At 40.2% G+C, this 16007-nt stretch overlaps 1 protein-coding gene across 4 annotated transcripts in view; it reads left to right on the top strand.

The window, feature by feature from the left end:
- Positions 1-5006: 5006 nt before the first annotated feature.
- Positions 5007-16007, top strand: part of YTHDC2 (YTH N6-methyladenosine RNA binding protein C2) — a 54985-nt gene continuing 43984 nt past the window's right edge. Inside the window, exons 1-5 of one of the 4 annotated variants that reach the window (XM_067569232.1) lie at positions 5007-5337; positions 6438-6528; positions 8858-9054; positions 11004-11203; positions 13863-14029. In XM_067569232.1, the coding sequence (XP_067425333.1) occupies positions 5154-5337; positions 6438-6528; positions 8858-9054; positions 11004-11203; positions 13863-14029 (839 nt within the window). In that variant the 5' untranslated portion in view covers positions 5007-5153. Of the gene's footprint in view, positions 5338-6437; positions 6529-8857; positions 9055-11003; positions 11204-13862; positions 14030-16007 lie in introns of those variants that run through there. The other 3 variants (XM_067569230.1, XM_067569231.1, XM_067569233.1) reach the window with 3 other exon arrangements.

Below are 16007 nucleotides of genomic sequence, written 5' to 3'. Positions count from 1 at the left end.
TATCATTAAAGATGTAATGTAGCATCCAGTTGCAATGTAAGGCCAAATTATGCTTAGTTATTCAGTTATAATTAAGGTTAAAATTGTGTCACGGGTATTTTTAGTAAAAGTCAGGGACAAGTCATGGGCAATAAACAAAAATACATGAAGCCTCTCTCCTCGATGGTCATCCCCGACTGAACTGGGCTGCTGTCTTTTATACTGAGGCTCCAGTTAAAGCATGCCCAGCAGTGGCGAGGGGGTGTGGCTTTCTCTGCCCACAATATGGGGTTAATCTCCTTGTCCAATGTAGAGCTGATACACCCCATCATAGGCCTGCATAGTCTTTATTTTTATGTGGGAAGGAAAGTGGTAGTGATAAGACAGAGGAGGTGGAAGATCTATGTTCTTAATCATAGATTTCCTATGTGACCTTTTGCAAATCACTTACTCTCTCTAAGCCTGTTTCCTTGTCTGTAAAATGGGAAAAATACTTCCTCATTCTGAGGATATTATGAAGCTTAATTAATAGCTGTGAGGTGCTCACATATTTGTTGAGTCCAATATAAATGTCCACAAATAAATAATACCAATGAAGATGTATATGAAAGAAAGACTCTAGCTTGATTTTTCAGAGATCTCAGGAAGAGTTTGCAAGGGAGCTGATTAGAAAAAGCTAGTATGTTACACCTAAATGGAGTAAATTCTAAATAGCACCTCTGAGGCACAGCTAACCTGGAACTCTGCAGTGCCATTTTACGGTCACTGTTCAGAGCAGAGCTGTGCCAAAGTGCTTCTTGTGTACTCATCGTAGAGTCAGTGACAACGTGGGCCACTATGACCAGGCCAATAGTCTTGGTATTCTTGATACATTCCCACTTCTAGTGATAGGATGGAGTTGATAGACAGAAAAATGTCAGTGCCTCTTTTAGTTATTTACCGTGAATTATGTGATACTTTATATGTATACACATTAAATTAATTCTAATAAAATAATGTAAATGACATTTTCCTTTAAGTGTATGAATATGAGCTACTACTCACAATTATTTTCAAAATATTACTTGTTAATATTTTTTCTCTAAAAACTAAGAAAAGCCTTAGGATTCAGATATTAAAACTGTTTAGAAGCCCATGTAACTGGTGATTCAATACTTTCTAGTCACTGATGAGTCTTTATAGATACAGTTAACAGGCTATCTGCTGCAAGAAACATGATAAGCCATATTCAGCCATGGTGTAAACATGCAACTCCACTGAAATTAATTACCCTGATCCTGCATCACAAAGCACAGAGTAGTCCCAAGATGGGAGAATTGGGAAATCCACCTTTGCTTCCCTCTCCAGCTAAACCAAGCACGTCTTCTGTCACAACTGAAGCTCTGCCTCAAATACACTGCATTTATACACGAAGACTAAATTTGGCCATTTGACTGAATTGTGAAGTTTTCACTCCAGCAAATCTCACTAGTTTCAGGGTTTGTCACTGTGATTTGGATTCAGAACTTTTGCTACATAAAAACACACATTTGTTGTACTAGCACCACCCTATGGCTAATTATGTTTAACAAAGTAACAGCAATCTTGCCAACTCTCATGATTTTATCACAAGTCTTACGGTTATTGGTGTTTTCTTAAATACCCAGTTCCTGGAGTCAAGTGAATACCAATATTACCAACTTTTCTGAGTCTCATGATATTTGGTATTTTTCTTATAGCCCCAGCTCATGGGGTCAAGTAATTATTTATGAATCTCAGCTTTTACTTAAAGAGAAAGCTTCCAGCCCTCAGGTAGTGGAAAATATTTGTGAAAATGTGACCCAACTACACCCTCATGTTTTTTAAGAGTCCTGATTTTGCGGGCAGTATTTCTAATTTGAGGTTGGCAATACTGACACAATGGCCACAATTTTCAAATTTGATTGGCTAAAATTAGGCTTCTAAATCCATATTTAGATATCTAACAGACTTTTAGAGGGGATGAGTGCCCATAAATCCCACTCAACTCAATGGCAACTTCTCTGCACTTTTTATTTAGTCACCTAATTTTAATCACTTTTTGTTTGAAAATTCTGACAAACTGCAAATTGATGTCCACCCTTTCATGCACCAGGTGATTATGATTTAAGTTTTATTACCAATGTAATATTGATGTTACTTAGTGATTTACTATAAGAGCCAAAAAGCTTATAACCAATATCCCAAATCGTCTATCTACATTCTGCAGCCAGATAGTCTAGAATTTTAAATTCCCTTCTAGTGCACATAGATAGATGTTTAACAGGAAATAGACTATATTCACTTACTTAAAATTGTAAACAAGAAGAAAAATAAAGAAAGGGGGCCTGGTGTAATGTTTCCCTAGTGAAATCTGGTCTGCTGTATTGCTGTGTCACCTCAACCCTTTACTCTTGGAACCTATCTTACCCTGCTCTGCTGTGAGAACCCCCACTTGTGGGGTGTCCATGCACAGCCACCAGCAAGCAAGCTGTTCTTTACTGAGTGAGTGAGTGAGTGCTGCTAGCCAGCCATTCTTTGGATTATACAACAGAATGACCCCAGGCACTACCCCCCATCCCAGATGCAACGCTAGGAACCTCCACCGTACAATGTCCAGTGCTGATAACAGCATAAACTCATATGTTTGTTAATTTAACAAAGAAATTGATATGCACCCACGTTGTTATTCCCAGTAAAGTCTCCCATACACTTCAAACCAAATGAACTGCTTTAGATAAAACAAACAATATTTTATTAACTACAGAGGAATTTTAAGTGATTATAAGTCAAAAGATAGCATCTCAGATTTGGTCAAGAGGAAACAAAATCAAAAGGCATTCTAAACTAAACTCAACACTTTCAGCAACATTACAAAGTTCAGTGTTTCTCTCCACAGGCTGGCTTGTTTCCCTTTAGCCAGGCTCTCCCTTTTGGTCAGCACTTAAGTTGCTTCGGGTGTTTATAGATGGAGGTGGAAGAGAGAGCATGGCAAATTTTTTAAATGTTCTTTTTCTCCCCTCTGGGGCTTTGCTCACCTCTCTCAGGGCCAACAGACAAACCATATCCTTGTATGATTTCATTCATGTCCTAAGTCAGTGAGCATTACCTCATCCTGGTTCCTTTGTTTCTGGAAAGCTGAGCTGAGTTTGTCTTACATAACCTTGATGAGGGGTGAAATGCCGCTTTGCGCCTGGAGAGTTTTGCGTGGATATGTTTTAAGCTATGAGGACACATTTTTGGGAATTAAAACTTTTTATTAAAGCTAATGTTATAAAATGACTAAAAACAGAGTTTTTGAAGGAAAGAATTTCTGTATATCTGGGAATAATACATAAATTATCCAAAAGGTACAAGGTTTGTTTAAAAAGTCATACAATACAAAGAGTACTTGATCTACAATATCCCAGATTAAGGGTTATCAATTTTAGTGATACACCATGAGACACTGGATTAGCCGAGTGTAACGCCAACCGATTCTGCATGCCCGCAGCACACACTCGTTGCAGGGTTCCCACGTGTCCAGGGCTCTGATGATCAGTGCATGTGAAACCTCATACCTATAGATATGATATTGCAATAAAATATTATAACAATAATGCTCAGTACATCATGAGTATTCCAAAAACATCTTATATGACATACTTAGCATTAAACAATATACAATTATGCTATAAGGGTGAATATGGGGGTGTAGGGTGTCACACCTGAATAATGAGTAAATAATGAAGACTTTGCAAAAACAGTTAATACACAGACAATTTTAATACATAATATCAGTGGGCCTAGATGATACTAAGCATAGATCCTATGAAGATAGGTGCCATCTAAAAACATGACCAGAACTAGAATAGATCAAATGTAAAGAATGACTTATAATTATTGCTGAAAAATTATGGAGTACGGAAAAGGAGGTAGCAGGGAACAGGAAACAAGGCAGGTAGCATATTTCAAATAAAGATGAGCAATCCTAGTAATTATTACATGCTAGTATTATTTGAGAAGCAATTATAATTAATGAGACATCTTAAAAGGAAAACAGACCTTGTAAACAGCAAGCAATGAAACCATGAACAATAAACCACAGATATGTATAAAGAATAAATCAGGTCAAACTTCATTGTTTTTTTCTTAAAATAGAATTACTCAATTAGCAGCTGGAGGGAACAGAGCAGTTGCAATATTTTGTTGTCAGTAAATACAGGAGTTCAGAAATCTCCTGCCAAAAGTTATTTCTAATGGGCTTGGATGGGCCTGTCCCATAGATTGAAAACTGCAAAGGGCTTTGGAAAATAGGTGATGTTACGTTAAGTGGCTCTCTGGGCCGCCAGATATGGGCAGAGGCGGTTGGTAAGGATCAATTTTAGGTCTGTAATTTCAAGAGTAGCTGAAAGACGCAGGAGGCGGAGCTTAATTCCCATTGACCTTCAATGGGGGTGGGGCCTTAAATCAGACGGGTCCTTCGGAAATAGTAGCCCTAAGCCTATGTGCTGGGGTGGGGGAGAAAAAACCCGCTTCCAGCAGTAACTAGAGCCACCCCGCCTGCCTCAGAAACAGGGGCAGAGCGGCAGACAACAGGGGCTTCAGCCTGACTCAGGGAGGGAGGAGCCTCGGGGGCGGGGCAGGGCAGAGCGCAGCGCAGCGCAGGTCGGAGGGAAGAAGAGGCGGCCCGCTGAGCGCCCAGCCCCTAACCGGGGGGCGGGGTACAAGGCGGCCTTGGCACAGACCTACAGTCCCGCGCGCGGCCTCGGAGGCTGTGATTGACAAACGCCTCGGACACAGGCCCAGGCCAGAGCGTGCAGGCGGCGCGCGGCCCTTGGTCCCCGCCCCCCTCCGCTCTTCAGCGTGCCTCGTTCGCCCCGCCCCCACCCGCTCTTCAGCGTGCCTCGTTCGCCCCGCCCCCTCCGCTCTTCAGCGTGCCTCGTTCGCCCCGCCCCCACCCGCTCTTCAGCGTGCCTCGTTCGCCCCGCCCCCCTCCCCCCGCTTGCAGGGACGTTAGTTCGGCGCTGCTGGCCCCGCCCCTTTCACTTTCCCTCTGACTCTCTGAGCTCCGGGGCACCCCCAGTGACCCAGCCGCCGGCAGGTGCGCGCGGCCTGCCCCGGCCGCCAGAGGGGGCCCCGCGGATCTGGGCGAATCTCGTCTCGTCCCGCCCCCCCCCCCCCGTCCCCGCAGGGCGATGTCCCGGCCCAGCAGCGTGTCTCCCCGGCCGCCCAGCAGCGCCCTGGCCAGCGGGGGCCCGGCCGCCGCCTCCGGCTTGGGCGGCAGCCGGGCCAGGGGGCTGAAGGACATCCGCATCGACGAGGAGGTGAAGATCGCGGTGAACATCGCCCTGGAGCGGTTCCGATACGGGGAGCAGAGAGGTGAGCGCGGCCGGGTGGTGCGGAGACACCTGGGAGGGAGTCGGGGGTGCGAAGCCCTGTGTTGGCTGAGGTGCGAGGCGCTCCTGGGTGAGCAGGGAGATCTGCCTGGGCCGGAGGGTGGGTGACCTGGGCAGAGGGGTGTGGGGAAGAGGGCAGGGCTGGGGGTTGGGGGGTGACCTGAACAGGGTGTGGGGGGAGGAGGGGCAGGCCGGGGTGGTAGCAAGGGGGTGACCTGGATAGGGAGGGTGCGTGGGGGGAGTTGGGCAGGGTTGGGGCAAAGGGGTGACCTGGGTAGAGAGGGTGTGGGGGGGAGGGCAGATTTTGGATTGGGGGGATGACCTGGGTAGAGGGCAAGGCAGGGACATAGAGAAGGGAGGCTGGTGGGCAAAGCTCTCTGAGGGCGCTGTGGGGCTCTTGCTTTGGGAAGTGGTGGAATCATTCCAGCATTGACAGGAATAGCTATTGAGGTGAATATTGTGTCATGGGGCTGGTAGCATGTCATGTCTGACCTATAATTGCATGGCTAGAATATATCTTGAGTGCTGGCACTTCATGCATTTGTGACCGGTACGCTCATCCCATTCCCTGAGCCTTAATGCTGCCCTGTCTCCTTTTGAGGTGCTATGCATACTTACTGCCTCTTGTATCCCAATCAGTTGTGTAAGGTCTAGCCCAATATATGAGCTCCTACACCACCCTAGTCTTGTAATTGCCCAAATGCCATATTGGCCAAAATATTCAAGGGTGAACGGTGGGCATGGCTTACTGGCACTTGTACCACTGAGATCTTACAGTGGCAAATGACTACAGTTGCCTGAAAAAGCTAGGAATCCCTGTTGTAGTAGTGGCAAGGGTTTTATATGTATAAATGGGAAAATAGTTCTATTTTGTCAGTGGGAAGTATTGGTTTGTCTCCCCTCTTTGGAGAGGGTAAATGAGACTAATTTGTTTGGAGGTTTGAGATCTCTGCTCACTAGTTCTTGGTGAGATTGGTTGTTTTGGCATGGAAATAAGCAAATACAATTTTAATTTTGTTTTAAATAGGGATGAAGAAGCATGTTAGTTATTATGTTATATCTTGTTTTTTAACTTGTTTCTAGAAATGGAATTTCCTTCTTCTTTGACTAGTACTGAAAGAGCATTTATTCATCGACTGAGTCAGTCTCTGGGTCTGATTTCTAAAAGTAAAGGGTAAGTTGATGTGAGGCTAGTTGTATTAGTTACTAAAAATGAAAGTCCAATTATCTCTTTAAAAGGCCGTGTATATTTCCAGTATTTCTTGTAGCTTGACCAAGGGCCAGTTCATTTTTTTTTTTATGGAAAAATCTTTCAGGAGGGACTAGTAGAGAAGAGATACTGAGGTTCCTTGCAGGGTTCTTTGAGCACTATTTCTCTGGTTGAAGGAATTTGGGGCCTATGCAGTTTGGGAAGCCCCCCTTTCTACCTTATGGGTCTGTGAAATCGACAAAGAAAGGACTCTTTCCACAAAGAACCAGGAGTCATTCTACTCTGAACTGTATTGCCACCTAACCAAGAGTCTTCATGGAATCTGGGAGCTTAGTAAGGGACAATATTATCAAAAGCAGCACCTCAGTAACTCCTAGAAATTTGTGGGAGCACATGTACAGAGTAATGGAGGAAGGAGATTGGATTGTACTGTAGGGATGGGTTTACTACCCCGCTTGCTCAGCATTCCAGCCTAAGTAGAAAAGGGGAGATCTTCATGCAAAGGACCCCTTTCGCACTGAGATAAACAGAAGATGATCAAGGCCCAAAAGTTCTAGGGTCACGGAGCAGGAGAGAAAACAGAGCACAGTATATATAAGGGACATAAAAATCTGGACTGCTGATAGATCAGTTGGGGAAGCATCCTGAGAAATGTTTTGCTCAAAGTCAGTCTTTCTTCTGTGATTCTTGAAATAACTTGTGAAGGGGTATTGTCAAGGTTCAAAAGCCTGATCATGACTGGTCATCATCACCCTAAATTGCTTTTGCTGAGTTCAAATGTCTCCCTAGCAGTAAAATTGATACTTCGGAATAGGATCTGTAACACCAGTTATCAGAGTTGATGGGTCACCCATTCTACTGTGGAATCATTGGAACAAATATTTTGTGTCCTTATTTTGCTCGCTTACTACTCTTGAGCTGAGTCAGCATGGTTTAAAATTTATAGGAATCTTGCACTAAATTCTTCAGAAACAATAGCTATGCCAATTCAATTTCCAGTATCTCACAAGAGCTGAGTTGAAGTGGTAATACACCCGTAATCATGGTGATACATGGTGATACACCCGTAATCATCCACAATCATAGAAAATATATAATCTAAGTTTTTTGATGGGTTGTGCAACCTAGGAACAGGATGCATTTATGGTTGTAAATATATTAAAATCAACAATCCAAAATAACTATTGTATAAACATCAGGGGCAAATTTAAAAACAACTGTGTAATAATTCTTAGCAGTGGAGAAGTTTAAATATGTCTACTTTAACAGTGTATTATAAACATTTCCCATCATATTCATTAGCAAAGTATATAATTTGCTTCTGCTTTTAATTTATCCTGTTGGATTTTCTGAAGATTTGAGAAACCTGGTTGCTTGACTATGAATTCAAGATGTTATAGTGATAAGACATTTAAAATACATAAGATCAACATTTTTCTAAAATTCCGTTTTATAATATCTTTCAGTGTTACTTAAAGCTCTTTACACAGCAATTTCTTGAACACGACTATCTATGTAAACAATTGTGGTAGCTGTGATCATGGATTCAGAAATATTCATAAACAGATCTGGATGGTAGAACTTGTTCCACTGAGAGAGGGAATGTTGGTCAGGTCACTAGATTTATTAACTGCTCTTCTTGACATGTGCAATTTATTTTAATTTTAAACTACTACTTAGACATTCACTTGAGAGACATGCTTTTTAAAAGCTTTTTGGTAAAATTTGGGTAAAAGTTTTAGCCTTCCGAGGTAAATTTGATGTGCTATTCAAATAATGGAAATGGATAGAATTTGACTTGATGTTTTACAGAAGAAAGAATATTAATAGACTAATATTTTAAATATTTTTGTATGACCTTTGAATCATGAAACGCAGGAGACTCTTAAAAGATACCTTTATCCATTAAAATGAAGGGAAACTTGAAACAAAAATCTAATGATTTTGCGGGGGCAGCTTCTTCTTTGAAAATTAAAACAAGACACATAATGATAACTGGAAGGCCACTTAGGTAATATACCTCCTGAGATAATAGCAGGTTCTTGGGTCAGGATCATAAAACCAGGTTGGCCTTTTGCTTAGGCATCTTATAGGATCTCTTCAGTTAGTAGTGTGCTGGATGCCTCCCCTATTTTGTGTTTGTGGTATTCTGCACATTATTCTGAATTTTTTAGACTTAATTTTTTTTTGTAAATCACCTTAATATAATTTAGAAGTTAATTGTCAGAAGATCTACACGTATAGGTAAATTAGTTACTACTTCACTGAATGAAAAATGTCTTTCTTCTTTCAGAAAAGGAGCAAACAGATATTTAACCATAAAGAAGAAAGATGGATCAGAATTAGCGCATACAATAATGGCCTGTAGTTTGACCCCCAATACAAAACATGCTATTAGGAGCCTAATTCAGAGATTTCCTGTGACCAATAAAGAACGCACTGAACTTCTACCAAAGACAGAGCGAGGAAATGTGTTTGCGGTTGAGGCCGGTATGTGCAGTATATTCTGATAAGAGTTTGTGAATCCATACGGTTAGAAAATAACATGCTTTTTATCTTCTCATTCTAAGCTGTGCCATTATTGACTTTTCCATATTAAAATAAAAAAGGAAGCTTATATTTGTATTCTATTAATTGTATTCCAATTTTAGATATGGCCCATAAACTAAAGAGTTTACAATTTAGACGACTTAAATCTCCACTAAATGAGAGAACTATGAGAAATGAGAGAATGTTAAAATATACATTTGATTAATTTACTTTATGCCAGAACACTGACCTGAATAATAACAGGATTATTATTTGAACAGCTATTCAGCTATGAGGGTTTATTTGTAGTGCAGGAGATTTGGTCTGGTGCACATAAAATCTATTTCCATAAGTGTACTGTACTTCATTTGGCATTGCAGATTTTATGATAGTTAAGTTCTAAATACTGCACTCCTCTTGGTGTTCTTAAGGTCGTAGTATAATAAGATTAACAAGACTGGAGTTGTGTGTGTTTGGGAGCCATGGTTCAATATCCCTGTGGCAGTGCTTTATGAAGAAGGGTGTGTATGATTTGATATAGTGTACAATTAGTAAGTCTGTTTACCTATCCAGCCTGCTTAGCCAATTGTTTGATCTTGTCCAGCTAAGTCTGTTAGCCCATGTCAATAAGAAGTGGAAATAAAGGACTCAAGCTTATACTGAATTTCCATATTCTGACTTCTTCTAGCATGAAGGTGTTTCTTGACAGTTAGTTTTGACAGTCACAGTAAGCTTATACTAAAACTGCTTGAACTAATATTTGCAAGAAGCACAAAAACCTACCTGGAATTGAATTTATTCAATAGTGATTAAATAGTTTGATTTTAGGTAGTTTAATATTAGACTCCTGTAGAATAGCGTCTTACTCTAAAGATTTTTATGGTCCTTGCATGTTTATAGTATGTGCTAGTCTTAAATATGTGGCAATGCACACCATATATCTAGAAGTATAGACTCAGCATAATCAGTTTACCTCATTCCAAATTAAACACATGTCTAAGGGTATGTCTACACTGCAATTAGACACCCACAACTGGCCTGTGCTAGCTGATTTGGGCCAGCTGATTTGGGCCTGAGGGGCTTATTCATTGCAATGTAGACTTCAGACTGGGGCTTCAGCCTGAGCATGGAAGTCTACACTGCATTTAAACAGCCCTGCAGCCTGAACACTGTGAACCCGTCAGCTGGCATGGGCAAGCTGCTGGTTTTTAATTGCCTTACTTCAGTGTAGACATATCCTAAGTGTCTGCAGGATTGAGGGCTAATTTAAACAAGGATACAATGAATGAGGCCAACAAAACATTAGGAAAGGGGTGGGAGAAGAAGCACATGGGTTACAGCAATATGATTATACATTAACTCAGAGAAAGTGTGCATGAATCATAGTGGAGTAGTTTAAAAAATCATTAGTCATTTATTATTTTAATATATGATAACTTATCTGGGAACTGTGGAAGAAATGGGTCTGCAGGAGAGATTTAAGGCCAACATGGTGGCCTCACAGGTCAGCTTCTTTAAAGCAGTTGCCACCTCGCCTTAGCTGCTTAGATGTGTGCTGTTAAATATAATGAATTGCTCTCTTTTCCTGTGGGGCCGAGTCTGATGTCTTCACAACACTTGTAGCCTTTCCTGACTTTGGCAGTGAGATATTGGGAAGGTTAACCTTTTTATTCTTTCAGAAATACTGCTGTTAAATACTGACTTCAACCAGTATTCCGGAATGTGTTCATTTGTCACATTAAAATATCTTGCTTCCATGTTAGTGCGGGGTGTGGTTTTATCATTTTGTTAATACAGAACTTTCTAAAATGAAGTCAGTGTTCAGTTTTGCATTGAGTTATAGCATTTTGAAGGACACCTTTGGTATTTACATTTTGGTGCTATGTCATTAATCCTGTCTTTTTTCTTAGAGAACAGAGAAATGAGTAAGACAAGTGGGCGACTTAACAATGGCATCCCTCAGATTCCTGTGAAAAGGGGGGAATCTGAATTTGATTCCTTCAGGCAATCTTTACCAGTTTTTGAAAAACAGGAAGAAATTGTCAGAATTATTAAAGAAAATAAAGTTGTTCTGATTGTGGGAGAAACTGGATCAGGAAAAACTACTCAGGTATGTCTCTTTGCTTAATAAAGTAAAAAGAAAAGGACCGAATTAGTTCTTTATATTGTTTGACTGAGCATATGTGTTTTATCTATGTGTCGGAATGAACTGCTAAAACAGTATTTATTTAAATGGGAGCTCTTCATGTTACTCTGTTGGCTTTTCTTTGGCCTGTTAATGGAAAGGTTCTCTGTTAAGATAAATCACGTTTTCAGTATGCTCTTGCAACTGAAATATTTGACAGAAATCAGGGTAAGCTTCTGTGTGTCTCATATCTTTCTAATCACAATATAGTTAGTGACTTTTTCAGGCAAAGTAAATGCATTTTAAAATGTTTTGTTTTATTTCACTTTTTTTCTCCTTACATCCTAGTAAACTCTCCTGACCAAGTCAGATTGGAACCCATTGTAATAAAGCAAAAGACCGTACAAAACAGTGTAAATTACTAACCAAATAGTCTAGTCTGAGAAATAGACAATTTTAATATGATCAGAGAGATCTTAGAATGAAATCACAGGTATGTCATATGTAAGACATGGGAGGTAATTGTCCCATTCTACTCAGCATGGGTGGGACGTCAGCTGAAGTATGTGTCCAGGTTTGGGCGCCACACTTTAGGAAAGGTGAGGACAATCTGGCAAGGGTCCAGAGAGGAGCAACAAAATGACAAAAGGTTTAGCAAACCGAACCTATGAGGAAAGATTAAAAAATCTGAGCATGTTTAATCTTCAGAAAAGCAGATCGTAGGGGTATCTAATAAGCCTTCAAATATGTTAAGGGCTGTTATAAAAAGGATAGTGATCAATTGTTATCCAGGTCTGCTGAAGGAAGGACAAGAAGTAATCGGGTTATTTTGCAGCAAGGGAGATTCAGGTTAGATATTAGGAAAAACTTTCTAGCTATAAGGATAGTTAAGGTCTGGAATAAGCTTTCAGGGGAGGCTGAGGAGTTTTCGTCATTGGAGGTTTTTAAGAGCAGGTTAGACAAACAGCTGTTAGATATAGTCTAAATATACTTCATCCAGAGGGGGGCTGTACTTTTACCTCTCAAAGTCCTTTCCAGCCCTATATTTCTATTATTTATTCTGGGACCCCTTTCTTATGTGCTGCTTTTTTTTAACACAATGAAGTGACCTAAGAACACAGGGCCAAATCCTGCTTACTTAATCTTACATTGGGACATCCCATGTGCATAAAGGGAGCAGGATTTATCCCAGAAAAGTCAACAATTTTTGTTTGTTTTGTTTTTGATTTTTCTTTGTTACAACCCATCCTGATTTAGAGGGTAATTGAAAATGCCAGTTAAAAAAAGTGTGTATATGCTGACATACATGCACATGCAGAAAAGTGGATAGCAATGAGTACAAATTGCAGTTAGGAAATGCAGACAAATGTAAGGAAATGGATCAGTGAAAAATCTTTGGCCAGTAGGGTTAAGGACAATAAGAAATAATTCTTTAAATTTATCGGGGAACAAACAAAATCCTAACAGTGGTATAGATCGAATACTAGATGAGGATGAACTCATGTAAACTAGATGTAACTAGATGTAAAATGTCAACTATGATGAAGAAAGGGCAGATGTATTCAGTAAATATTTGTTTTCTATATTTGGTATTTTTTATTCTAAATAATGACTATAATGTTCTCTTCAGCTCTACTGTGACTACATGAGACATTTCCTAAAAGTTGTCATGGCAAAATTGCAGTGTTGCTATTTCCCTTTTAAGAGAATTGCAGTGTTCTTTTATATATTTGGATAGAAATTAACATTGTTAAAATGTTGTTAGATCATCCTATGTAACAATGCTCCTGATCTCAAGTGAGTATGGTTTACTTAACGCTGCTTTGGATCAGGAACTCGAGGAAACAGCATCTGAAATGTTTCAAAGGCTGGAGTTCAAAATAGAATCATAGAGAAGTTATCTACCTAAAATCAAATTGAAAGATGCTTGCTCTATTTCCCTGATTTTATCAATAATAGCTTATTATGGGTCTGTTAAACCCTCCTAGAAACAGCGAGAGTTCTGTGGCACCTTAAAGACTAACAAATTTATTTGGGCATAAGATTTTGTGGGCAGAAACCCACTTCGTCGGATCCTAGAAAATTTATCTTTTTGGCTTTGGAGTCCTTCCTCCTCCATCAGGAACAAGCTTTGCCCTCTGTAATTAATCTGAGAGGGATTCCTGTATGTTTCTCTTTTGGCAACAACAGGGGGAGTAGTCTCAACAGAGCCTCCTAAGAAAGGCTAGTAGATAGGAGGACAGAAAAGAAAGATCAATCACTTCAACATCCAGTCTTGGAGCGATGGGTTTGAAGCTAGGATAAGAAGCTGTGACCTTTCCCCTCCATTATCCCCAACACAGAGGGAGAGAGCAGACAACCTTGGGCTCCTAAACCTCTCACCGCTTGTCTATTTCTGTAGTGGTGTATGATGATCTGCCTCCTTTGTACTGAGTTCCAGTATTAAACATCTAAAATACCCTAAAATAAATAATGAAAAAAGTTGTAATAGACTATTGCAGACTGAATCTCCCTCTTTTTTTGTAATATGAGGATCAGTGCAAACTACTTTGCTCAGTGCTGCTCAGTTATATATTTTGTTTGCTGAGGTAGGAAGGTTGCAACTCTATCAAACTTTTAAAAAAACCCACCCATTTTCTTTTAGATTCCTCAATTCCTTCTTGATGACTGTTACAAAAATGGAATTCCATGTCGCATATTTTGCACTCAGCCACGACGTTTAGCAGCTATTGCTGTGGCTGAAAGGGTTGCCGCAGAAAGAAGAGAAAAGATTGGCCAGACAATTGGCTATCAGATCCGATTAGAAAGCAGGTATAAATAGTATTGCTTAATTATGTTAAACAAAAAAACAAAACCCAAGTTGTATGACTGTATCTAACTCTGAAGAAAAATTAGAGTTGAAGTTGCTCAAGGCAGGTACCTTTCATCTCATGTCTTTTAAGCAACATGCGTATCTGTGTTGCAGCATAATGAACAAAGAAACACAGATAGTTGGTTACATTGTCAGTGAAGTATAAAATGTGAAGTTCCATCTGATCAGACCTCTATGAAGGTGCAGAAACCAGAATTTTGCTTGCATAGACTGCACTTCCAGGTAATAGAATAAAAATCTCTGCTGAGATCTCTAGCCTTAGTTTGATCTGGAAATAGATCCTCATTTCCTCAAATTATTATTTGTTTTTTTTCCTCAAACAAAATCCAATCCAATTTTAGAGAAAATAAAAAAAGGTTATTTTTATTTGTTATATGTATAGTTATAAAAGTTTTAGGAGCTCTGCAGATATGTTAGGAAGACGGGCCTTGTTCTAAATAATTTAATGTAATATATACTAAATAGTGTAGAGAATAGGAGGAAACACAAACTAGCCTGTAAATGAATGGCTAAATTGAGCCCTGGTCTTTTTTTAATTTTGTTTTTATTTTAATTTGTTTATTAGCTAACACTTTTCAGCAGGAGGTTGATCAGAGTATTGGGAGACCTGTATTTTTAAAGTGGGGGAAAAAGATTGGGTGGATGCATGATGAACTGAGAGGTGGGTGGGTTTCAAGGCATATGGTGCCCCATGCAGAAAGTGTTGGGGGGGACAAGAGGGAGGAGCACACTAAGGGCTTGGCTAGTTATACAGCTTGAGTGGAGTGGAGGTGGTAAGGTAAGTGCAGAAAGTGACAAGTGAAGGAGTTAAGTTATGTAAGGCCTTGAAGGTGAATACAGAGGCGTACATTTGATGCAGAAAGTCACAGGAAGCCGGTGAAGGGGTTTTAAGGGGGGCTGACGATTATGAAAGTGGCAAGTAAAATGGATGATTTGACTTGCAGTAGTGTTTTGACAGTCTGAAGAGAGCTGGAGCAAGATGAGCATCTGTCTAGCAGGCCAGATAAAAGGAGGTTGCATAGCTGAGGGGAGGAATCATTAGTTCCTGTAGAGTTTGGTGGCGGGAATAGAAAGGAGTAGATGGTTTTTTAGGCAATATCTCGTAAAAGAACTAACAGGATTTTAGAAGCACCTTGAATGTGAAGTGAGAATGGGAGGATAGTGGAATTTCCAACAGTGACTGAAAAGAGAAGAAGGGAGCATTTGGGAGGGAATGTAGTTTACTTTTGTAGTCCTGTTGAGCATTAGGTGACAGAGGGCTACCCAGGAAGAGAAGCTGTAGAGGCAGTCGTAGATGGGAATCTGAACAGAGATAGGTGAGGGATGGAGAGGTAAAATACCTTTAGGCTGGTTTCTTCTTGAGATTTAAACTTGAGCGCTCTCTCCCTTTTGAGAAGCTGAATGAATTCCCAATTCTGTTATCATGTGTGTCTCCCACCTCTGCCTACTGGGGACACTAAAATGAGATGCAAGCACAATACAGTTTTGCAGATATTCAAAACATAATCTCTTGGCCTCCACTGACATGAGAGCTGAGATTCTTGCAAACAAGAGGGAAGCCTCTAAAAAAAATTGGCTTGTCAGTCAGACTGATGTGACCCGACTGATTTCAAGCACTGACCATTTGAAAATAGTTTTCAGTGTGTAAGCTGGAAAGTTCAAGAGCATGTTTTTACAAACTAAGCCATCCTGCAAAGTTTTCCAGATACATAAATATGCCAGTGTCAGTTTAATTATTCCCAAAGTTCTGATCTTAGGCTTTTTTACTCTGAATTTGACATTGCATGAAGGAGTCATTTCTTAGTGAGCAGGTACATTTTTATTTTGAGTACCATTCATTAATAACAATTGCAAAGTAGAGTGCATATTTTCAGTTGTGTCATTTATAACATTGCAAAGAACTGAACACGTCTGTTT

This window comes from Emydura macquarii, unplaced genomic scaffold (assembly GCF_026122565.2).
Source record: "Emydura macquarii macquarii isolate MOO-44397 ecotype Brisbane River unplaced genomic scaffold, CSIRO-AGI_Emac_v2 contig_2897, whole genome shotgun sequence".
In the NCBI taxonomy this organism is placed as follows: domain Eukaryota; kingdom Metazoa; phylum Chordata; order Testudines; family Chelidae; genus Emydura; species Emydura macquarii.
Note: the sequence above shows the minus strand (reverse complement) of the source record. Positions and strands in the feature narration are given on the sequence as shown.